At 46.2% G+C, this 25,249-nt stretch overlaps 1 protein-coding gene across 1 annotated transcript; it reads left to right on the forward strand.

Moving 5' to 3' along the window:
- PELP1 (proline, glutamate and leucine rich protein 1) lies at positions 1–24,995 on the forward strand (the record flags this gene model as incomplete). The annotated part of the gene is made up of 17 exons (XM_084237363.1): positions 1–249; positions 6,925–6,989; positions 7,374–7,479; positions 12,764–12,913; positions 13,144–13,215; positions 19,511–19,570; positions 19,856–20,006; positions 20,200–20,329; positions 20,488–20,575; positions 21,023–21,111; positions 21,190–21,306; positions 21,458–21,605; positions 21,739–21,898; positions 22,670–22,725; positions 22,890–23,096; positions 23,225–24,709; positions 24,860–24,995. 17 exons carry the CDS (start codon positions 1–3, stop codon positions 24,950–24,952), a joined length of 3,426 nt encoding a protein of 1,141 aa, XP_084093489.1. The 3' UTR covers positions 24,953–24,995.
- Positions 24,996–25,249: the final 254 nt, after the last annotated feature.

The raw sequence follows: 25,249 nt of genomic DNA on the forward strand, positions 1-25,249 counted from the left end.
ATGGCGGCAGCCGTTCTTAGTGGGCCCTCTGCGGGCTCCGCGGCTGGGGTTCCCGGAGGGACGGGGGGCCTCTCGGCTGCGGGCTCGGGCCCACGTCTCCGCCTGCTGCTGCTGGAGAGCGTGTCGGGGTTGCTGCAGCCTCGAGCAGGGTCCACAGTTGCCCCAGTGCCTCCTCCAGCCCGTTCGGCCCCACATTTGCCCGGGCTCATGTGCCTATTGCGGCTGCATGGGACGGTGGGCGGGGCCCAGGTGAGTCTGTGGCCCGCGTGCCTGCGGCCCTGTTGGAAGGTTGCGCCGTATCTGTGCGCTGGGGTCTCGGTGCACTGCAGCTAATGTAGGGAGACAGGGACGGAGAGCTGGGGACTGAAAGCAGATCCCGCTGTCAGTCTGGTTGAGATTCACGCATTTCTTCTTCATCCCTAAGAGGAAACTCAGGGAAACGAATGGGTCTTCGTTTCCTCATTGCTAGGTTACTGGTATTTCCTTAAATGGGTTAGGTTTCAGGCCTCGTTACTCCCTATTGTATGAGCTTTAGCTTTTATCTATACCACTCTTTTTCTGGCATTGTTTCGACTGAGTTAGTGACGTATTCAAGAGATATTTACTGAACTCTTAACGGAGGATCTAGTACTGTACCCTGAGGATGAATAGGGACTGAGTAGAGAAAGAAAATAGAACAGATGGTATGTGGAAAGTCCCTGTGGTAGGAAGGTAGGCAGGGCATTGTCCCTGGGGCTCAGCGACAGAGGGGAAGAGAGTGCCCTCAATGAGGCTGGTGAGGGGGTGGACAGCTTGTAGAGCTTAAAATATATATACTCTTGTACTAAGAGTATATATGATACTAAGAGTATATATGATACCAAGAGCATACCTAATCTTACCATCCATTCAGTTTTAAAGCTAGAAATCCAGGTATCATCCTAAACACTTTCATCTTGTTCATAATCATTCATCTGCAGTCTATCACCTCCTGTTGATTTTATTCTCTGAGTAGTTTGCAGGTCTGTCCACTCCTTTCCGTAGCTTTGCCTTCATCCTACCTTGAACGCCCAATATCTTGCTCAGGTGAAGATACAATATGTCTAACCTGTGGTAGATGCTTCTGTAATATTTTCTCCCGCTCTCTGTCCTTTACTCCTAACCTCCCCTCAGATTCTACCCATCCTTCAGGACTCATAGGTAATATCTTGCCCAACATTTGTTATTGGGATCTGAAAGGAAGAGAATTAGTCCCACGTTTATCAGGGATGACTGAGTCTATTACCTATATTAACATGAATTACTCCATATTGGAGGATGTCAGAACTACTGCTATCTCATGCCAGTTTCAGAAGCAGAAGTTGATTATCTATTTAGTCTCTAAACCCTTTCCTCTAATTCATGTGATTCCTAAGTATTTCTGAAATATCTAGTTTGTCTGTAAATGTGTGATTTCTTTCATCATGTCTTTCAAGACTCCCCCTCTTCCCTCAGGTGAGCTACATAAATTCAACATCTTGCTTATTTTCTTTACATGCCTAAAATCTAGTAGAATTTTGATTAAAGCTAAGGGTGATGTGAGACTCTGGACTCCCTCTTTATTGTTGCCTTTAATAATAATACATTTTTGGATATATCCTGCCTTAAATTTTTTTTCTACTTGCATCTCTTGTATTGGGTCCTTAATATGTGGAACTATGTGGAGTGTCCTTTGCTTGCCCATTCAATAAACATTAAAAGTTTTTTTTTTAAACTTTAAATTCACTTTCCTGCTTAAAAACATATAATAACTTATTATAGAGGCCTTATATAGTGAGGTCTTATATGCCTTTCAACCTCATCTCATATGACTCCTTGTCTTAACTGTGCTCCAGCCACTAAGGCCAATCTTTTTTCTTAATAACATGCTCATCAGTCCCTTCACTCTTTGCAGGGAAATTGATGGGGAGGTGAGTTTTTCATTTAGATCTCAAAGGAGTCTTTCCTGATCACTCCATCTAAACATACAGTATTTCTTTCTATTCCAGTCATTCTCTGTCACATTATCCTGCTTTATTTTTTTCCTAGCATTTATCACTATTTGAAAGAAATTAACTTCTTTGTCATGTTGTCGCCTCTTGATCCAGTTTAAATTCCATTAAAATCACTTCCTTACCTCTTGCCCTTCTTTGTATGTGCCTTGTAATGCCTTATCTTAAATCCATCTCTATTCTGTGCCTGCACTTGCACAACTCAGGAGAGCTGGGGAAAAAAATATATCCATGCTGACTGGTCTCACTTTAAATTCACGGCCATCATTATCCCAAGTGGATCCCTAATATCTAGCAGTCCTGTTACGTAGCTACTCGACAACTGTGTGTGCACCTGTGCCCACATGCTTTACCTTCTGAACCACCTCTAAGGATGAGCTGGTCCATGCTCCTACTGAGCCTAACTCTGCTTGTGCGCTGGATCTATCTCCTCTTCTCTTAGCAAGTATATTACTTCAGTTGGCTTCCCACTTCATCAGATTTTTCCCTCTCTGTTGGGTTATTTTCATTATACAGATCTAGAAAACCCCATTCCCATGACTGTTTCATTTCTTTACCATTTTTAATGGCAACACTTCTCAAAATGATTTGTTTGTACTTGCTGATTCTACTCCCCTTTTTAAAAGTATTATCACTTTGGAATAATTTAAAATTTATAGAAAATTGAAAGGATAATTCAAAGAATTTCTATGTTTTTCATTCTGATTCCCCAAATGTCAACATTTAAAACACTTACTTGTTTTATCATTCTCTGTATATTTTTTCAGGATCCATATAGGAGTCAGTTGCACACATGATGCCCTTTTATTTCCAAATACTTCTGCGCGTGTTTCTTTAAAAACAAGAATGTTCTGTTAACCACATTCTATCATCACAATCAAAAAATTAACAATGGGCCTCCCTGGTGGTGCAAGGGGTTAGGAACAGCACTATGAAGCTGTCCACAGCCTCTGCAGCAGGAGTTTGATCCCCCCGGGTAAGCCAGGGAGCGACCCACGTGGTACAGCAGACCTCTCCTGACTGGCCCACTGTTCCCCTCAGCAGTGTATTTCAGTCATTCTGCCTGTTGGGTTCCTCACTCTGTCTCTGGTGCATCCTCTCAACCCCCCACACCTCTGGCCTGTACCCCAGTTCTTGTATGCAGAAATAAATCTTTAAAAAAAAAAAAAAGAAAATTAACAATGACATGATAAATCATCTGTAGATCTTACTGAGTTTTGCTCAAAGTGTCCTTTATAGCTAAAGAGAAATCGTTGGTCCAGAATTCAATGTGGGGTCACACATTAGCTTTCTTTAATCTGAGGTAGTTCCTTAGTCTTGGTTTTGTCATCTTGACATTTTTGAAGAGTACTAGATAATTGTTTTATAGGATGTCTCAGTTTTGTCTGCTGTCTCCTAGTATTTGTGTATTTTTTGTAGGAATACTGCAGAAATGATGTGTCATTTTTGGTGTATCATGTTAAGAGACTATATTGTTTCTTTGTTCCATTACTAGTGATGATAAACTGATCACTGGGATAAGGTGGTATCAGCCAGGTTACTTCACTATACACGTAGGATTTTTTTTCCCTTCGGTAATTAATGCATATCCTGTGGGGAGATTATAAAAGTCTTGTGTCTTGTCAACTTTTCACCCACTTGTTTTAGTACCCATTAAAGATTCTCTCCTGAATGAATTATTACTATGATGGTTGTTTCACAAAACTTGCTTCATTTAGACTTTCTCTGAAACACCCCTTTTCTAGGTCATATGGTAAATCTTGAAGGTTGCCAGTGACCATCAGAATATTAAATTGAAAGGTAAATTTGGGTTTTCATCTTTCCTCACCCATGTTTAGCATTTGTTTCAGTTGATTGTTCTTTTCTTTTTGCAAAGCTTTCTTTCTTTTTTTTTTTTTTTTTCAAATAGAGGCATGTTTATTTATTTATTTATTTTATTTGTTTGTTTTTTGTTTATACATGCACTGGGTACAGTCAGCAGCACGGGAGGGTGAGAGAATTCACCAGAGCCAGAGCGGGGAGCAGAGCAGGCAGAGGGACCGAAGTACACTGCTGAGGGGAGCAGCTGGCGGCAGGAGAGGTCTGCGCACATGTGGGAGCAGCAGGGGATCGAACCGGCGCTGCAGAGGCTGCGGGGCAGCTTCGCAACCCAGCGCTCAATCGCTGTGCCACCGGGGAGGCCCCTGCAAAGCTTTCTTTATCTGACTTCTGGGATATTACTCTGGATTCTCTCGCCATACTGGTCATTTCCTCTAATCTTTACTGCTTCCTTCTCACTTGTCTGATCTCTAAGTGTTTGAGTGCTCTAGAACCCAGTTCTTGCACTGCTCCCCCTCCTCTGTTGCCACTTACTTCCTGGGTGAGCTGATCTAGCCTCATGATTGATAATTCCCAAACTTACACTCTAACCAGGATTTCTTCTGACTCAGACTCATCTACCCAACATCTATCTGTCATCTCCATTTTCATGTTAAATAGACATCTCATGTTAACATATCTGAAACTGAACTCCTAATCTCACCCTGAAAACCTCCTTCTCCTGCAGTATTCCCCTTAGTAAATGGCAACTCCATTTTTCTAGTTGCTCAAGCCAAAAATCGTGGAATTATCTTTTCTTCTTTATCTCCCATTCATCTCCAACTTGATCAGATCCTGTTGACTCTACTTCAGAATATATCCAGAATTTGACTGCTTTCTATCCCAACTAAGGGATAAGCTATGATATCCCCTAGGTTATTACAGTAGCCTCCTACTTCTGCCTGCTTCTCAACGTAACTTGGGTGTTGTGTTTTAAAAAGGAAATCATAAGTCAGGTAATAGCAGTCCTCTGCCCAATTCCCTTCTCCCATTCTGACTTTTATTTAGAGTGAAAAATCAACTGATTTGCATGTGACTCTGCAGAGTCAGACCCTACTACATCTTTTATCACATCTCTCTCTCTCTTGCTCACTCTTCTCTGGCAACAGTTCCCTTCTTTGCTGTTCCTCATATAGGCTAATGTGCTTGGAACACATTTTTTATTAGTATGTTGGTATGTCTTTTTAAAAAACAGCTTTATTGAAATATAATTTACATACTCTACAAGTCACCCATTTAAAGTGTACATTTCAAGGGTTTTTTAGTGTATTTACAGAGTTGTGCAATGATCACTATAATCAATTTTAGAACATTTTCATAGCATATGAACTCCTCTGCACCTTTAAAACATTTTCATCACTCTAAGACTACCCACTGGTAGTCATTCCTTCCCCACCTCCTTCAATCCTAGGGGACCTCTAATTTACTTTTTTATCTTCATAAATTTGCCTTTTCCAACCATTTCATATAAATGAATCATACAATATGTGATCTTTTGGGTCTGGCTTTCACTTAGAATGCTTTTAAGGTTCATTCATGTCTCAGAACTCCATTCCTTTTTCTGACCAGATAATATTCCATTGTATGATATACTGTATTTTGTTAATCCATTCATCAATGTATGGGCATTTGGGTGTTTTCCACATTCTGGTTGTTATGAATAACGTTGCAATGAATGTTCTTATGAGAACATATATTTTCATTTCTCTTGGGCCCTTTTCTAGGAGAAGTGCTGGATCATGTTAACACCATGTATAGCCTTTTCAGGAATTACTAGACTGTTACCCACAGTAGCTATATCATTTTACATTTTACATTACATCAGCAGTTTATGAGGGAATCACTGTCTTACTCTTACTTTCCTTTAGCTCTCTGCTCAAAATGGCCTTTTTATGTGCCCACTTCATATAAAATATTATGTCCTTTCCCTACTCCAGGCACTCCTTTCCTTCCTTCCTTTGCTTTATTCTTCCCCATGGCACTGATCTCTACAATCTAACGTAAATTACTTGGTCATTTGTTTATTTTTTGTCTCCTCTAATTAGCATATGAACTCCCCTGCACCTTAATGTCTCACATGAATAAACGAATGAACATGTCATTTTCCTTCTGAGAGTGTGGACCTTTATTATTTCCAGCTCTGTATTCGTTTATCTTACTCAGTGTGTAATATGTGTTTCTTGAGTAAGTGATGACTACAATTAGGATGGTATAGGAACCATGAGCATAATCAGGCTATTTAAGTCTGGAGAGGTTACTTGTGGGAGGATTGAGTAAACCTCTTTAAGGGCCCCTGTGTGTGAGAGAGGGAGAGGGCTGGAAAGAGGCTTAGTTGACTAGGTCTTTATTGGCATTTTTGATAGCTCTAAGGAACCCAAGATTTGTTTGGGGGTGAAGGAAGAAGGGTAACAGATGAATTCTGTGTCCATCCAACAGGTATTTATGGATGACTCCCTTTATGTTGGGTGCTGTATAGAGGTGAATATAGAGGTGAAGCAGATCTGCCTTTGAAATCTGGTAGCTGGGATGAGTTGGGCTCTGTATCTCACTAATTTATTGGGTGGGAGGTTGGAGAAGGGGTTAGGCAAGGGGTAACTGAGGAAAGCCTATGGGACAGGGTAAAGGGTGAACACTTCGAGAGCAATTATCTTTTTTTTTTTAAAGATATATTTATGCATACAAGAGCTGGGGTACAGGCCAGAGATGTGAGAGGTGAGAGGATCCACCAGAGACAGTGGGGAACAGAACAGGCAGATTGACTGAAATACATTGCTGAGGGGAGCAGCAGGCAAGACAGGAGAGGTCTGCTGCGCCATGTGGGTTTCTCTTTGGCCGGGAATCGAACTCGTGCTGCAGTGGCTGCGGATTGCTTCACAATGCTTCACAGCTAAACCCCTTGCTCCACCAGGGAGGCCTGAGAGCAATTATCTTTTGGCCTCAAAAGATGTGTGTCTTCAGAAAAGCTTCACAGATGCCAGGACAGTGAAGGACTTGAAGAAATTCTCCCATGTTTTTTGCATCCTATTCCTGACTTACTTCCTTGTTTTCTTTCCTACAGAACCTTTCAGCTGTTGGGGCATTGGTGGCTCTCAGTAATGCACGTCTTGGTTCTATCAAAACTCGGTAAGTCTTTAACTGCTTTTTCTCCAGGGGGATGTTTCCTTAGGAAGTGGGCTGTACATCAGTCTATCTGTCTGTACTATAAATGGATGTAAGGGATTTCTCCATTCACAAAAAAGTGGAGAGTTTCATTTTCTTTGAGTGCTTACTTGAGTGAAACCCATTCCAACTCCTCAGTTTCCTATGCCCTAGCAGTGATTACCTCTATTTTCTTTGTTTGCTGCCTGCATCTCACTTCAAGTCCTCCAAGTATCTTAGGAGTTAGAAACCATGGTAGATTTGGAGGTGATGTCTTGCTCTAGCTCACTGAGAGTAAAGGAATGATAATCACTTTGTCTGAAGTCTTGCCTCCACCTGCTTGTCATCATTCACTTTTTTTCTTTTAAGATTTGAGGGCCTATGTCTGCTGTCCCTGCTGGTGGGGGAGAGCCCCACAGAGATGTTCCAGCAGCACTGTGTCTCTTGGCTTCGGAGCATTCAGCAGGTCTTGCAGGTAAGGAATCGCTGAGCTGCCGCCCATCTATCCTCCTTCCCCAACCCTCCTTGTTCTTCATTATGTGGTGTGTTCTCTGTAGCATGGACGTTTAGTTTTGAGGACCCAGTGATTAGAAGCAGTTTCCTGATAGCAGGGAGGATAGACCTTAAATAGAAACATCTTTTTAATTTTTTTTTTTAAGATTTATTTATTTATGCATGCAAGAGCTGGGGTACAGGCCAGAAATGCATGGCGTGAGAGGATCCACCAGACAGAGTGGGGAACAGAACAGGCAGATTGACTGAAATACACTGTTGAGGGGAGTAGCGGGCAAGACAGGAGAGGTCTGCTATGCCATGTGGGTTGCTTCCTGGCCAGCTGGGGATCGAACTCATATTGCAGAGGCTGTGGATTGTTTCACAGTGTGGTGCTTAACCCCTTGTGCCACCAGGGAGGCCCTTTAAACTTTTTGATATTTTTATCTTGGGGGTTATTTTAATTCATCTGACCTTTCCCACACTGTAACCTCTGACAGTTTCATTTCCTTGTTTTTCTTATGAGGGGCATCTCTATAGTTCCTTTTTCTAGGTTTTTGATTTTTTTTGTGTGCATTCCTTTCTACTCTTAATATTTTTTTCCTATTTTTACATCCTCCAGTGATATTTCTACTTAGTTCTTTTTTTTAAAGATTTATTTATTTATACAAGCACTGGGTACAGTCAGAAGTGTGGGAGGGTGAGAGAATTCACCAGAGCCAGAGCGGGGAGCAGAGCAGGCAGACCAATGAAATACGCTGCTGAGGGGAGCAGCAGGCGTGGCAGGAGAGGTCTGTTGCACCATGTGGGACCCTCGCCGGCGGCCAGGGATTGAACTGGCGCTGCAGAGGCTGCGGGCAGCTTTGCAGCCCAGCGATCAACCACTGCGCCACCAGGGGAGGCCCCTTAGTTTTTTTTTTTTTATATAAATTATTTTTTTAATTTTTATTTTTTACATCATTGTTCATTTTTAAGCAATGTTTGCTCCCCCCACTCCCTCAGGTGTAGTCCAATTTACTCCTAAATCAGAGTAAAAACCACCCTGATCACCACCACACATATCCCATCAGTCTCCTCTTCCATGCTCTCAGAGAAACATACTCCTTACCTCCATAGCGCCTGCCTCAGTTTGTCATTTCACACTCTTTGTCCAAATAGTCAATTAAAGTCTCTTTCACTAGAATGAGGATCAGCAAATTGTGGTCTGTGGGAACCTGTTTTTGCATGATCCACAAGCTAATGATGGTTTTTAGATTTTTAAAGGGTTAGGAAACAAAACAATATGCAACCATATGAAGCCTAAAATGTTTCCTAACTGTAATCTTTACTTCATAGAAAGTGTCCTAACCCTGCACACCTGAAGCACCACAAAAACAGAGTGGTGGCCTACAACCCAGTTCTTGTATGCATAAATAAATTAAAACCTTTAGCTCTGCCCATCCGAAGATTTGCAAGTGAGCTGGTGTGGCTGGGGTTGATGAAATGTGGCTAGGGTGGTAGGTAAGTGGTGATCAAGCCATGTTCAGCCTCTGAGTGTGTTAAGGAGTTTGATTTTATTCTTGGGGCAATTAGAATTCATGTAGAGTTTTTCGTAGAGAAGAGGAGGTCGTTGTGGTGGTGACATAATCAGATTTTCACCAGGGCCTCCCTGGTGGCGCAGCGGTTGAGCGCTGGGTTGCGAAGCTGCTCTGCAGCGCCGGCTCGATCCCCGGCTGCTCCCGGGCCACTGGAGGAGGGTCCCACATGGCGCGCAGACCTCTCCTGCCGCCCGATTCTCCCCTCAGCAGTGTACTTCGGTCCTTCTGCCTGCTCTGCTCCCCATTCTGGCTCTGGTGAATTCTCTCACCCTCCCGCGCTTCTGACTGTACCCAGTGCTTGTATAAATAAATAAATATATATCTTAAAAAAAAAAAATCACTGGCTGTTGAATAGAGGAAAGATTATAAAGAAGCCAGAATGGAAGCAGAAAAACCATGAAAAAAGCAACGAAAATAACTAAAAACATTCCTTGATGTTGGACTAGAGTGGTGACAATAGAAGTGATGAGAAGTAGCTGGATTTCAAGAGAGATTTAGAGGCAGAGTGGACAGGTCCTGATTGAAATAGGGTCAGGAAGAGAGTCAGTTGTATTTAGGAGGATTTCTGATGGGAAGACAGTCAGGTTCAGAAGGGAGGAGTGAAAATACCAGGATTGTAACCTTAGGCCTTCAGTGAAGCCCCGTTAGTAAGTATACCCCTGATCTGGTGCAAATGGAAGTGGTCAGATATCTCAGTGTAACCTTGAGGGTTCTGTGGATGGGAGACTTCAGTCTGTATGCTACAAAGGATTCTTTAGTATTTAGATGGCAGTTAAAGCTGAGAATGAGGATGAGATTATCAAGATGAGTCCCTTAAATGTACTTTAAGGCAATCCATATTTAATGGTCAGGTAAAGGAGAATGAGCTTACAAAGCAGATAGAGCAGCAGAATGGTGGTAATGAGAATTTTTGGTTGAATGAAATCAAGGGAAGAGCCTTCAGGGAAGATGGAGGATTCATTCCTGTTTATGCTCTCTGAGTTGGAATAAAACAGATTAAAAATTGCTTATCAAGTTTAGAAACTGAGGGCATATAAGCTAGTGAAAGTGTTTTTAAGTGGAGCAGTAGACATTGAAGCCACATTGGCATGGGATGAGAAGGAATAGAAATAGGGAAGATAGGTAGTCTTTTAAAGGGAGAGAAATTGTTTAATGACTGAAATTGGACAAATGTATAGGCTTAACTATACATTTGGGACTTACTATACATTTGGGCTTAACTATACAAGAGGGACTTTTAAGATGGGAGACACTTCAGCATGTATAAATGTCAATGGGAAGAATCCATTTGAGAGGGACAGGTTGGAAATCCAGCAGAAAGTTAATAGTATAAGGTTTTGAGATGAAGGGAGGGACTAGGATCTAAAGCACAGTGCATGGGAGGTGGGGTGACAACAGCATGGTGGAATATTTGCTGACAAACCTCTCCTTAAGGACAACCAAAAATAAAACATTACCCAGACAAATCTCACCAGCTCATCACTCGCATTGCTGGATTGACCCACACATTTTTCTGGTGAGTGTATTTTTACTTGCTAAGGTTTTGGAGCAGGAAGAGAGGAGGGGCGCCTTGGACATTCTGGGTGTAAGAACAAGCTAGAGTCCCAGACCAGCACAGGGACTGTGAATGAAATACTGAGTCCTGGGAAATGGTTCTGACTGAGCCCTGGAACAGACTGATTAGCTCCAGAATGCTGGACAGTAGCAGAATACCATCCTCTCACCCCTCTGGGAGGGAGGAGTGAGTTCTTTTGAGGCTGGAGAGAAATTTGATGTGAACTGTGAAGTCTCCCTTCACTTTATTGAGACAGGGATGTGGGATGCAGCTCTGGGCATTGAACAACAGTAGCACAGGCTTCCTAGCCCTTGTGTGCTTCCTCTTACCAGCAGTGATCACTGTTACTCAAGACATCGCCATTCTCACTTCCCAACACTTCCCTCTTCTGACGCTTTGATAAACAAGGAAGATCCCGAAACTAAAGCTACAGTACCACCTGCTGGGGAAGGGGGTTAATAACACTTATGTGAAAAGTGTTAACCAAGGGAACACAATATAGAAAAAGGTACCGGAGCTGAATCCAAGCTTTATGAATCAGAATTGAGGGAGGTAACAGACATAGGGTTCAGAATAGCAATTGTGAAGAAACTTAGCGAAGTTTGACACTTACAGTTAAACACAGGCAGGACATCAGAAAAAATATCTAGGAACATAAGGGATTCTTTACCAAAGAAATTGAAGCTATTAAAAAAAGCTCAAGAGGGCCTCCCTGGTGGTGCAAGGGGTTAAGTTTCAGCACTTTTGAGCTGTCAACAGCCACTGCAGCACGAGTTCGATCCATGACCAGGTTGCTGACCCACATGGCGTAACAGATCTCTCTCGCTGCTGCTCCCCTCAGTAGTGTATTTCAGAAGATATGCTTGTTCTGCTCCCTACTCTGTCTCTGATGAATCCTCTCACCCCCTGCGCCTCTCGCCTACACCCCAGCTCTTGAAATGTGAAAGAACTAAAAGCAATAGAATTATTGGACAGGGCCTCCCCGGTGGCGCAGCGGTTGAGCGCTAGGTTGCGAAGCTGCCCACGGCCTCTGCGGCGCAGGTTCGATCCCCGGCTGCTCCCCGGCCACCAGAGGAGGGTCCAACATGGCGCGCAGACCTCTCCTGCAGCCCGCTGCTCCCCTCAGCAGTGTACTTCAGTCCTTCTGCCTGCTCTGCTCCCCGCTCTGGCTCTGGTGAATACTCTCACCCTCCTGCGCTTCTGACTGTACCCAGTGCATGTATAAACAAAAACAAACAAACAAACCAGCAAAAACAAATAAATAAAGCCTGCCTCTATAAAAAAAAAAAAAAAAGAATTATTGGACAGTATGGAGTACCCATTATAGTTAGTAGACTCACCTATTTTTACTTTCTTAATATGCTTTCTCATTTGTTTTGTTATCACATGGCCTCCACTGGTCTAGCAGGAGGTGTGAACTAAATACTTTTTCCTTAGATACATGTTAATTTTCTAGGGAAGTCCTAAATTCAGCCATTTTTTCATCATGAGTTCTAGGGTAGGTTTGAACCAACTAGAAACAAACTTGGAGAAATGGGTGATTTTGTTATGACTGAGACTTTTTTTTAATTCTGAGACATCCCTTTCCATTCCTAGCAGAGAAATATAGAATGGGTAAATCAAAAATTTCTTGAGATCTGCCAGTTAGTCAGATCTTTAAGGTGTGACCTCAGATATGCTGAAAAACTAAAATATAAGCACATGTCCTTTTTCTTTTTTAAAAAGATTTATACAAGAGCTGGGTGTAAGCCAGAGGTGCGGGGGGTACGAGGATTCACCAGAGACAGAGTGGGGAACAGAACAGGTGGGTTAACTGAAATACATTGCTGAGAGGAGCAGCAGGTGAGTCAGGAGAGGTCTGCTGCACCATGTGGGTTGCTCCCTGGCTGGGGATCAAACTCATGCTGCAGTGGCTGTGATTACTTCATAGTGTTGAGACAACCCCTTACACCACCACATGTCCTTTTTATAGACAAATACATTAATTTTTGATACTCATATCTCAAATATTCACTCTCTTAGTGGTCTTGATGGTAATATTGACATTAATTGGTGTTTCTCAAAAGCCCCTTGTTGTCATACCTTTTGTTCCTCCTCTTGGTGGCCATGAGGCATGGGGTGGTGTTGTTGTTTAGTCCCAGGACCCACCCCCCACAATGGAGTTGGCTGTGGCTGTCCTGAAGGACCTGCTTCGATATGCTGCCCAGCTTCCCACACTCTTCCGGGACATCTCAATGAATCACCTTCCTGGCCTTCTCACCTCCCTGCTAGGCCTCCGACCAGAGGTGAGATACCTCTTCCATCCCCCTGGGATGGAAGTGCCTACCTTCACTCACACTGATTGGATGAAGAATGTGATGGGAAATGATTGGGGAGTAGGATTGAAGAAGTGAGAAGAGGGGAGGGCCAAGAAAAGGTGCATTGAGAAATAACCGCAAGGGGTCAGGTGAGGGTTGGAGGTGGACATTGGGGGCTATTGGCTCTCACTCTTCCTGACTTGCTGTTTTTCCCACAGTGTGAGCTCTCAGCACTGGAGGGCATGAAGGCGTGTATGACCTATTTTCCTCGGGCTTGTGGTTCTCTCAAAGTAAGTATCATGGAAAGTTCTTCCACTATTATAAATCTTGATAGTTGTCTTACCTCAGATTCTGTTGTTGAGATTTTCTAAACTCATATCTTCTCATGTTCTTTCAAAGTCATCTACATCCATGGCTTTTATTGTACCACTTTTAGGAGTTCAAATACATCATTTCTTTTAATCTTCATAGATAAAGAAATAGCCTGAGATCTGTAGAGATTAGAACCTATATCTCTCTAATATCAAAGCCCAGAATATTTTTTTTTTAAGATTTCTTTATTTATGCACACAAGAGCTGGGGTGTAGGCAGAGGTGCAGAGGGGTGAGAGGATCCACCCAGAGACAGAACGGGGAACAGAACAGGCAGACTGACTGGAATACACTGCTGAGGGGAACAGCGGGCAAGACAGGAGAGGTCTGCTACACTATGTGAGTCATCTCCCTGGCTGGGGATCGAACTCTAGCTGCAATAGCTGCGGATTGCTTCGTAGTACTGACGCTTAACCCCTTGCACCAACAGGGAGGCCTCTCAAAGCCCAGGGTTTTAACCATGGATTCTTTCCTCTTTCTGTCTTGCCTTCTCTGGACCACTAGAATGCCTTGCCCATTTTTCTACCATCCTATCTTAGTAAGTTCCTCCAAGAAGCCTTCCTGACTTTACTTTCCTACAGCACCCTCCCCAACTCTTCTCTCTCCTGTGTCACTTCTCCAAGCTGTCATGACCCACACAAGGTGCCTGTATAGTAAAGGCTGTGTTTGAGGCAGGTAAGGGGGGAAGTTAGTGAATGAATTGCAGTTTTCTTTTCTTCCTTTTTATTATTTATTTAACTTTTTTTTTTAAGATTTATTTATTTATATAAGAACTGGGGTACAGAGGCATGGGAGGGTGAGAGAATTCACCAGAGACAGAATGGGGAGCAGAACAGGCAGACAACCAAAATACACTGCTGAGGGGAGCAGCGGGCGTGGCAGGAGAGGTCTGCTGCACCATGTGGGATTCTCCCTGGCGGCCGGGATTGATCCCGTGTTGTAGAGGCTGCAGACAACTTCATGCGCGGCGCTCAACTCGCTGTGCTATTTTCAAGGAGATACAGTAATAGATGTGAATGAATAACAAGTGCTGCCAAAGCAGTAAGTTAAAGGACAATTTATAATTGCCACATTATTGTTTGCAGTATAATTGATGCCAACTAGTACCTAACAACACCAGTTCTCTCTTATTTTGTTATGTACTCATCATTGCTTGACAAACTGTTGGACATCCTGTGGAAGCACAAGTCTGTAGATAACTGGGATTAATGGCAAATTAATAATTTTTTTTGTATATTGCTGTGTTTAGCTGTATTGATCCATATTATCAATTGGGGGAAGTTTGCCTTTCAGATTACCTTGAAAGTAAGATTACTTGGTTCTATGATCAAGTCAAGAAAATTAGAAAAAAGAGCTGGTATTTAGTGGGTACCTGTCATACGCCAAGTGCTCTGCTGAGTGTTTAAGAGGTATAGTCTCAGTTGATCATTAGAGTGATTTGGTAAAATTGTTGTCACCTCAATAAGCAGAGGAGGAAAATTGTTGTCACATCAGTAAACAGACCCAGATGGATTATAACTAACTTAAGGTTATATATGTGGTAGTTGTAAAAGCAGGGTGTGAGCCATGTCTATATACATTTAACACTCCCCCCCCCACCCCCCCCACCCCCCCCCACCCCCGCCACCGCCCCTGCCAAACTCCTTGGAAGCTGTTATGAATGTAAACAGGATTGGCAGGTAGGTGTCAACACCACTGCCAGCTCTGATCTGCTGTTAGTGGCATCAGAAGGATTGTGAGCCAGATACAGAGCTCTACGGGCACGTTGCTGGGACCTGGGAGTGGTGTCTGCTGAAGCTCTAAGTAACTGGCTACTTGCAGAATCTGAAAAGTCCCTGAGCAGATGCTATTTCTCAGTGAACATAGTATCATCTTGGTTCTTGTTTTTGTGTGAATACCACTGATGACAGGCAATAGAATCTTTGGGTAGGCCGGGCAGGACTTTGTTAAGAAGGCATTTAGAGTAACTCGTGGGTTTTACTAAAGTTTAGTGAGTTTTTAAACTAAAGTTTTACTGTGTTTATAAAAACTGCCATTCTTCTAAAATGGTCTGTAAATTAATTTCTCAAATTTCATGGGCAGATCTTCGTCCCTGATGCCTCATTGGTTAAATTTCGTGGTTTACTGTAAATATCTATTTTGTGTCACTTCGGTTAGGGGTTGTATGTACTTGCGTGTCCGTTCCCCCCCCACCCCCCCATGAAAGTGAAGGGAGAATTGAGTGTTTTCTGCAGGGTTGCGACTTGAATAGTCATGGAGACAAGGATGCCAAATGTTTCTGATATTGATGCATTTTAGTTTTCAGTGTGAGTGGTTAGTTCATCGATAGGAGTCATCGATAATTTACAGCCTTTTGTCAGGCGGAATTTCTGAAGTTCTGGCCTGCATCTTGAGTACCCTTTTCAAAACAAATAACAAAACTTGCGTAAGTTGTTACTGGGAGTTTATGCCCTTACTTCTCTATGAATGAAGCATTTTCTGGAGAACTTCCCTCTGTTGAGGAATTTGACTTTGTTGCCAACATATCAGATAAGAATTTTGTGTAAAGTCCCCAGGGGGCCTTTGTACTTGGAAAGTCTTGCAGACAAGTTCTTAGGAAACTGATAATTGCTCTTTAGGGGTGTTTATCTGTTCTCTGTCTCCCAGAAGCCATTGTGATCTCCAAATTCAGGATTACTCTTCCCAAATGACGTATCTCAAATATTCTGTGTCTATGAAGTCAATCCCTGTAAGGCTTTACCTCTCCTGGCCAAATAGATCAAGTAGTCCTTGGAATGAGTGGACGACATCCCTACTCTTTCTTTCTTTTTTTTTTTTTTAAACGATTATTTATGCATGCAAGAGCTGGGGCTCAGGCCAGAGATGCAGGGGGGGGGGGGTGAAAGAATTCACCAGAGCCAGAGCAGGGAACAGAACAGGCAGACTGACAAAATACACTGCTGAGAGGAGCAGCAGGCGAGAAAGGAGAGGTCTGTCACTCCATGGGGGACCCTCCCGGTGGCCAGGGATCGAACCTGCGCTGCAGAGGTTGCAGGCACCTTCGCAGCCCGGCGCTCAACCACTGTGCCACCAGCGGAGGCCCTTTTTTTTTTTTTTTAAGATTTATTTATTTATGCATACAAGAACTGGGGTACAGGCCAGAGGTGTGGGGGGTGAGAGGGTTCACCAGAGTGGGGAACAGAACAGGGAGAATGACTGAAATACACTGCTGAGGGGAGCAGCAGGCACGACAGGAGAGGTCTGCTGCACCATGTGGGTACCTTCCTGGCTGGGGATCAAACTTGTGCTGCGGTGGCTGTGGATAGCTTTATAGGTTGCATTTTAACCCCTTGTGCCACCAGGGAGGCCCTAGCCCTACTCTTGAGAGATGCTCAGACATGCTGTGCGTGCCTGCATGAGTGTGTGGCTGCGTGAGTGCGTGCCTGCACTGTACTCTGCTCTGTTGCAGTCACATAACAGACTCCTGATGGCCTCAGCCCAGCTTTTGAAACCAGAGACTCAGGGAAAATGTGAGTAGTAAGTTGGCCAAAAGGGCTGAGTTCCACCATAGCTGGAGTGTGGCAGTTCTTTAAGAAATACCATCCTTGGGGACGTTGGTGAATTAGACCTGTGGGTGGTTACCTGTCTGGGTTTGAAGTGTTGTGAAATTCTCCCACATCAGACATGAAAGTGCTTTCCAAGTCCCAAAGTAAATGGTTCTAGAACTTCTTTGATCCTGGGAATGGCTGTAATAGTGTTTGCCTCAGTCAGTAAGAATTCTGAAGTGTAATGTGGGCAATTAAATATGCAGGCTAGAGGAGGAGTCCTGCAGGATTGCTTTCTGACAGGCTTCTACTTCTGCCCATTGCCTGGTGCCAGTTTGTCTTCCAGAAGTTTATCACTCTGTGTGTGAATCCCTTCCCCTAAATCCATGCTTCCAAGATTTAGATTTCAGACCGTATTCTGTTTCTCCACAAGTATCTCTGATTTTGTAGCCCAGCACAGTCCTGCCTCCCAGCATCAGTAGCTCTGCCTCCTGCTTGGTTTAGAGCCAGTGTGGCCATCAGGTTCCTGTTTTCCATACACTTAGAATGTCTTCTGAGCCAGCTCTTGTAGCCCACTTAAGGAGGTCTGCTTCAACATGCTTCACCTTTTTTGTGCCATGAAGCTGTTCTCAGTGTTTTTAGATCATAAAAAATTAAAAAGCATGGAATTGCAGGAAAGTGGATTTTGTTGAAAATATGTATTTTAAAATTGTGCTACAGTAGTATGTGCTTCTTTACTAACAAGACTAGAACCAGGGGCCTCGATGGTGGCGCAGGTGGTTGAGCGCAGCACTGTGAAGCTGTCCGCAGCCTCTGAAGTGCAGGTTAGATCCCTGCTGACCGCAGAGATACCCACATGGTGGGGCAGACCTCTCCTGTCTTGCCTGCTGCTCCTCTCAGCAGTGTATTTCGGTTGGTCTGCCTGTTCCCTGCTCTGCCTCGGGTGAATCCTCTCACCCTCCTGTACATCTGGCCTGTACCCTGATTCTTGTATAAAAATAAATCTTTAAAAAAATAAAAAGGCCCACGAGGGCCTTCCCTGGTGGCGCAGCGGTTGAACGCTGGCCTACAAAGCTGCCCGCAGCCTCTGCAGTGCCTGTTTGATCCCCAGCCACTGGCGAGGGTCCCACATGGTGCGACAGACCTCTCCTGCCGTGCCCGCTGCTCCCCTCAGCATTGTATTTCATCAGTCTGCCTGTTCTGCTCCCCACTCTGGCTCTAGTGAATTCTCTCACCCTCCTGCACTTCTGACTGTACCCAGTGCTTGTAAATAAATAAATCTTAAAACAAAACAAAACAAAAAAAAGACTAGCACCAGGTTTAATGACTACTGAAGTTTCTTTCTTTCTTTCTTTTTTTTTTTTAAAGATTTATTTATTTATGCATACAAGAACTGGGGTACAGGCCAAAGGTGGGGCAGGGGAGAAGATTTACCAGAGACAGAGCGGGGAACAGAACAGGAGGATTGACTGAAATATACTGCTGAGGGGAGCAGGGGAGAGACAGGAGAGGTCTGCTGTGCCATGTGGGTCACCTCCCTGGCCGGGGATCGAACTCGTGCTACAGTGATTGTGGATAGCTTCATAGGCTGCGTCTTAACCCCTTGCGCCACCAGGGAGACCCCAGAAGTTTCTTATTGGTTATGCATATGAAAGATATTTTCAGATACATCTTGCAGTTATAATGTGAGATGAAAATATAGAGATTTCTACTAGTGACAGTCAGAGGTAACTGCTAATACTACTGTGACTTTTTTTTTTTTTTAAGATTTATTTATTTATGCATACAAGAGCAGGGGTACAGACCAGAGATGTGGGGGGTGAGCGGATCCACCAGAGACAGAGTGGGGAACAGAACAGGCAGACTGGCCGAAATACACTGCTGAGGGGAGCAGCAGGAAAGACAGGAGGGGTCCGCTTTGCCATGTGGGTTTCTCCCTGGTCAGCCGGGGATCGAACTCGTGCTGTAGAGGCTGTGGATTGCTTCATAGTGCGGTGCTTAATCCCTTGCGCCACCAGGGAGGCCCACTACTGTGACTTTTTAATCTACATTTATAATTGAAAAAAATAAGTTTCACTTATAGGTCAGTGAAAATGATAAAAAAAAAATTTTTTCCCATCTGTGTGTATAGGCCCCTTAGATTCTCTCTTCAAATAAATAATGACACCAGGTTAAGCACTCTTGTGCCAGCACCTCCATGTAGCAGGCAGGGGAATGTCTGGTAATAGGCCCATGTTCTGAGAGGTTCTGCTCTGCAGCCTTATCTTCTCACTTGAGCTTGTCCTTCCTCATACCTCTGGTTAGTACCTCACCTCTCAGCTTGGATCCTATTTCTCGCTTAAGCTGGTAGAGAGTGGGAGAAGGCTTAGTGCTTTTCAGTGTTCTGTGTCCTTTTGGCTTGAGGAAGATGATTATTGATTTGAAAAAAATTGGCAGGAGAGAGCCCAGTTGTCTGGGTGGCATGGGCCAGACCCTTCTCTGAACAGGGAGGCTAAGACTAGAGCTGGTAATCAGGATGTTTTTCTACGTTTGCTCCCAGGTGTTGACACCCCTTAGAGCACCTTGCTCGCTGTGTCAGCAGGAAAGAAAAAGGCCTTGGCCTAGATACTGCTGCTGGGAATGGATAGGATGCCTCTTTCTGACCTTTAAAGATGACTCACCAGTCTTTTCCTTTCTTTCTTCCCATCCAGGGCAAACTTGCTTCATTTTTCCTGTCTCGGGTAGATGCCTTGAGCCCTCAACTCCAGCAGGTAAAGGGAAAGCAGGGAGATAAGAGCCTGGGGTTCTGAGGCCCGAGCTTCTCTACCCATTAGTCTTAGTTTTTTTCTCTGTTTCTGCATTGGGACCGTGTTCCCACTTCTTTCTCTGCTAGCATACATGAGTCACCTTCCTCTGTGGTTCCATCTGTGTTCTGCCCCATCCCATGTTCTGTCAGAGTTCTCTTGGATCTCCATTTTTCCTGGCATCAGTGGCATGGAGGGATTCTGTGATGGGGAAGATTCCCATCTAACCAGTTTTTGATCTTTCTTTTGCAGCTGGCCTGTGAGTGTTATTCCAGGCTGCCCTCTTTGGGGGCTGGCTTTTCCCAGGGCCTGAAGCACACCGAGAGCTGGGAGCAGGAGCTGCACAGCCTGCTGGCCTCCCTGCACAGCCTGTTAGGGGCCCTGTATGAGGGAGCAGAAAACGGTAGGGACCGTGGTTGGTAGTGAAAGGCAAAGTGTTTGGGGAGCTTGGCAGGAGGGAACCAGGAGGGTGGCTCACAGAAGCCAGGCAGTTCATTTCTGGGCAAAATGAATTAGAATTTAAATGGGTCCTTAATGAAAAAAGGAAGGGACTAAAGAAAGACCTAGAATGTGAAAGTGCTAATGTTCCTATCTAGCACCTACACAGCATGAGGGCCCAGGAGTGGAGACACTGCTTTCCCCCTCAGAAGATGGTGATGCCCATGTCCTTCTCCGGCTTCGGCAGAGGTTTTCTGGACTGGCCCGCTGCCTGGGGCTCATGCTGAGGTGTGTGAGTGAATGATGGAGGGAGCAAGTGTGCCTGGAGCAGCGGGGTGCTGAGATGGGAGGGTGTTGTCTTCTCCTGGAGGAGGACATTGAGGGTGGGCGTGGGAGTCTTGCTGGGGAACCTGCGCTGAGGGTCTTGCTGCTCTGGTTCTCTTTAGCTCAGAGTTTGGGGCTCCTGTATCCGTCCCTGTGCAGGAAATCCTAGATGTCATCTGTCGGACCCTCAGCATCAGTGCCAAGAACATTGTAAGTGGAGTTTGTCCTTCGTTCCTAGCCCTCGCTCAGGACCAGGGAAGCATTGTGGAGCATCTGATGCTGCAGAAACAGTGTCATTCCTTTGGTTGTCCTGGGCATTCCTTCCTGTTGTCCAAAAGCCATCATTTGGTGTGCTTTTCCTGACACACACACGCACGCACGCACGCACACACACACGTACGTCAGAGTGCTTCACTCACGAATTTCAGGAACACTTGTAGCAGATATTCTCCCAGGTGTTGGCTGAGTCCTTAGCCATCCTGCCTTTCATCCTCCTTCCAGGGAGTGATTTTTTTTTTCCGGGGGATGGGTGTGATCTTGTTAGGAGAACTGGGGCTGTGGGTGATTTACCTATGGATACACGTGTATTTAATGACACACATCTACTCTGCTTCTATCTCTGTCTTACTTTCTTCCTCTTGCTAATTTGTTCTCCAGAGCTTGCTTGGAGACGGTCCCCTGCGCTTGCTGCTGCTGCCTTCTATCCACCTGGAAGCCTTGGACCTGCTCTCTGCGCTCATCCTCGCGTGAGTGGCATCGGGCAGGTGTGGTTCAGGACTGGGACGTGCTGGGGATGACGGTCACTGTCCTGTCTTTGCCCCCAGGTGTGGAAGCCGGCTCTTGCGCTTTGGGGCCCTGATAAGTCGCCTGCTTCCCCAGGTCCTCAATGCCTGGAGCATTGGAAGGGATACCCTCTCTCCAGGCCAGGAGAGACCTTACAGGTGACCTTCAAGGAGGGGTGAGAAAGAGAGGGTGGGTGGGGACTGCAGGTGGACTGGGTTTTCCAAGAGGCAGGGAGTAGCAGGGAATCTGAGGTAGACCTAGGTACATCAGCTTCCCTTTCACGAGCTGCCCTTTTTGCTCACTCCACAGCACCATGCGAACCAAGGTGTATGCTGTTTTAGAGCTGTGGGTGCAGGTTTGTGGGGCCTCAGCAGGAGTGCTTCAGGGTGGTGCCTCGGGAGAGGCCCTGCTCACCCATTTGCTCAGTGACATCTCCCCTCCAACTGATGCCCTGAAGGTGAGTGAGGCCTCTGTTCCCATCCCAGGACACTCCTCCTGTGCCCTTTGTCCAAATGAGCCTCCTTCCCAAACACTATCTCCTGACTCTTCTGCCTTCCTCTTTCGTGATTTATGTTTCCCTCTGCCACCAGCTGCGCAGTCCTCGCGGGAGCCCTGATGGGGTTTTGCAGACTGGGAAGCCCAGTGCCCCCAAGAAACTAAAGCTGGATATGGGTGAGGCTGTGGCTCCACCCAGCCACCGGAAAGGGGACAGCAATGCCAACAGTGACGTGTGTGCAGCTGCACTGAGAGGTGGGTGAGCTCTGTACCCTCTAGTGCTGGGATGACCTAGGCTAAGAGCCCAAAACCAGTGTTGAAGTATGGGGGTGGGGATGGGGGAGGAGGTGGAGGGGAATGAGGGTGTAGATAAAATGCAGAACCAGCTAAAAGTCTGCATAGAAGTCAAAAAAACTAAAAGAAGAGCTAAAGCAGCTTTGCAACTACCAGGGCAGCAGGAGAGGAGTCTCTGGTAATTTATACTGTCCCTCCAGGGTCTCAGTTATCTGTTCAACAAACACTTTGTTTTTGTTGACACATATACTCTATGTGCCAGGCACTGTTCTCTAGCACTTGGCAGAAAATCCCTGCCTGTAGAGCTTACATTGTCCTCAGAGCAGGCTGTCCACCGCCCAGTTTCTGATTCCAACTGGTCTATAAACAGTCTGTGCAGTCTATAACTACACAGTTCCTGTGCAGTTAATGGGTGACTCTTTTGAGGCCTATATATTTCACTGCCCCACCATTCCACCCTGTTTGAAAAGGAGACAGTTCTCCCTAAATATATAAATGCACATTTATAATGTTGATCTCCTACCATCTCACCTGCATATTGTCAGTAGTCCTGTGTAGTAGAGGTATTTTTCTGATCCTCGTTTTGTAGTCAAGAGAGCAGACTTAGAGGAGTTAAGTGGCTTGCCCAAGTCAGGCTTTGCAAAGCTGGATGCTCACCTTGGCTGTGTGTTTCCAAAGCCCTTGCTTTTACTCTTGGTAGCCTGCCTCTTACCCACTATACTCTTTCCTCAGGCCTCAGCCGAGCCATCCTCATGTGTGGACCTCTTATCAAGGAAGAGACGCACAGGGTTAGTGGAGCCTGGTCCCCATGGAAATTGGGGCGGGGGCTGCTGTTCTGTAAGTGTTGGGAGGTGTGCTCTGAGAGGTGGGTCCATTCAAACCTGGGAGTAGGCCAGGAGAGGGGTTGGGTGGTCTTGGAGATGTTTCCAGGTATATACTGTGTCCTTTTCAGAGACTGCATGATCTGGTGCTGCCCCTGGTCATGGGTGTCCAGCAGGGGGAGGTCCTAGGCAGCTCCCCGTATACCAGCTCCCGCTGCCGCCGCGAGCTCTACCGGTTGCTGCTGGCTCTGCTGCTGGCACCTTCTCCTCGCTGCCCGCCTCCTCTCTCCTGTGCCTTGCAGGCCTTCTCCCTTGGCCAGAGAGAAGACAACCTTGAGGTAACTGCTGACTGGAGCTGAGTCTACTCTTTGGTTTTGGATTCTTATTTCTGATGCTGGTGGGCTCTTGGTCTTCAAACCCATGAAAACCTGTGTCCTAATGCTCATGCTTGTCCTTTCTTCCTTAGGTCTCTTCTTTCTGTGCAGAAGCGCTGGTGACCTGTGCCGCTCTGACCCATCCCCGGGTTCCACCCCTGCAGTCCATGGGCCCCAGCTGCCCTACAGCTGCACCGGTTCCCCCTCCTGAGGCCCCATCTCCATTCAGAGCTCCACCCTTTCATCCCCCAGGCCCCATGCCCTCAGCAGGCCCTGTGCCCTCAGTGGGCCCCATGCCCTCAGTGGGCCCCATGCCCTCGGCAGGCCCCATGCCCTCAGCAGGCTCCATGCCCTCAGTGGGCCCAATGCCCCCGACACGCCCTGGACCTCCAGTTACAGCTAACCACTTAGGCCTCTCTGTCCCAGGCCTAGTGTCTGTACCCCCCCGACTCCTTCCTGGCCCTGAGAACCATAGGGCCGGCTCAAATGAGGACCCTGTCCTTGCCCCTAGTGGCACTCCTCCACCTATACCCCCAGATGAAACTTTTGGGGGGAGAGTGCCCAGACCAGCCTTTGTCCACTATGATAAGGAGGAGGCATCTGATGTGGAGATCTCTTTGGAAAGCGACTCTGATGACAGCGTGGTAATCGTGCCTGAGGGACTGCCTCCCCTGCCACCCCCACTCCCTTCAAGTACCACATCCCCTCCTGTAACCCCAGCCGGGCCACCAACAGCTTCTCCTCCTGTGCCAGCCAAGGAGGAACCGGAAGAACTTCCCGCAGCCCCTGGCCCTCTCCCACCACCTCCACCCGCTCCGGTTCCTGGCCCTGTGACACTTCCACCACCCCAGTTGGTCCCTGAAGGGACTCCTGGTGGGGGGGGACCCCCGGCCCTGGAAGAAGATTTGACAGTTATTAATATCAACAGCAGTGATGAGGAGGAGGAAGAGGAGGAGGAGGAGGAAGAGGAGGAGGAGGAGGAGGAAGAGGAGGAAGAGGATTTTGAGGAAGAAGAAGAGGATGAGGAAGAGTATTTTGAAGAAGAGGAGGAGGAGGAAGAGTTTGAGGAAGAATTTGAAGAAGAGGAAGGTGAATTAGAGGAAGAAGAGGAGGAGGAGGAGGAAGAAGAGGAGGAGGAGCTGGAAGAGGTAGAGGAGTTGGAGTTTGCCTCCGCAGGAGGGGAAGCAGAAGAAAGCGGGCCTCCACCCCCAAGCCTGCCTCCAGCCCTGCCCCCGCCAGAGTCCCCCAAGGTGCAGCCTGAGCCGGAGCCAGAGCCGGAGCCTGGGCTGCTGCTGGAAGTGGAGGAGCCAGGGGCAGAGGAGGAGCCGGGGGCAGAGACGGCCCCTACACTGGCCCCTGAGGTACTACCCTCTCAGGAGGAGGTAGAGAGGGAAGCGGGAAGCCCCCCACCAGGCCCTGCACCTCCTCAGGAGCTTGTTGAAGAGGAGCCCTCTGCTCCCCCAACTCTGTTGGAAGAAGGGACTGAAGGGGAGAGTGACAAGTTACCACTCCTACCTGAGACCTCTGAGATGGGAGAAATGGAGTCAGAGACGGAAGTGGCAGCTCTCCAGGAAAAGGTGAGCAGACCAGGCCGAAGGGTAGCTCTGGGCTGGGAAGCCCGCGCTGCGGGGAGGTGGGATGGGGTATCTGTTTGTCCCCAGCCTGACCTGCTCGTCTGTGTATGTGCGTGTGTGGTGTTTCAAATCTTTTATCTTTATCCCTAAAAGGAACAAGATGACACAGCTGCCATGTTGGCCGACTTCATTGATTGTCCTCCTGATGACGAGAAGCCACCATCTGCCACAGAGTGTGATTCCTAGCCCTCTCCTACACTCACTCCTCATTTCCAATAAAGTTATGTCCTTGGGTATCAACTACTGCCTCCACCTTTTGCCACATCTGTCACAAGCCCCAGTGTCGGGCGGGCTCTTCAAGTTACCCAGTTTTCTCCAAATGTCTCCATAACTGTCCTGTTGTTTGCCTCCTCCAGAGGAGGAGCTAGTCATACAGGAATAAGACTGCCCTGTTGCTCGATGAGTGCCAGAATTGCCCTCTGCTCTTTTTTATTTTAAAGATTTATTTATTTATGCATACGAGAACAGGGGTGTAGGCCAGAG

Source organism: Talpa europaea, assembly GCF_964194135.1.
Source record: "Talpa europaea genome assembly, chromosome: 7".
NCBI classification, from domain to species: domain Eukaryota; kingdom Metazoa; phylum Chordata; class Mammalia; order Eulipotyphla; family Talpidae; genus Talpa; species Talpa europaea.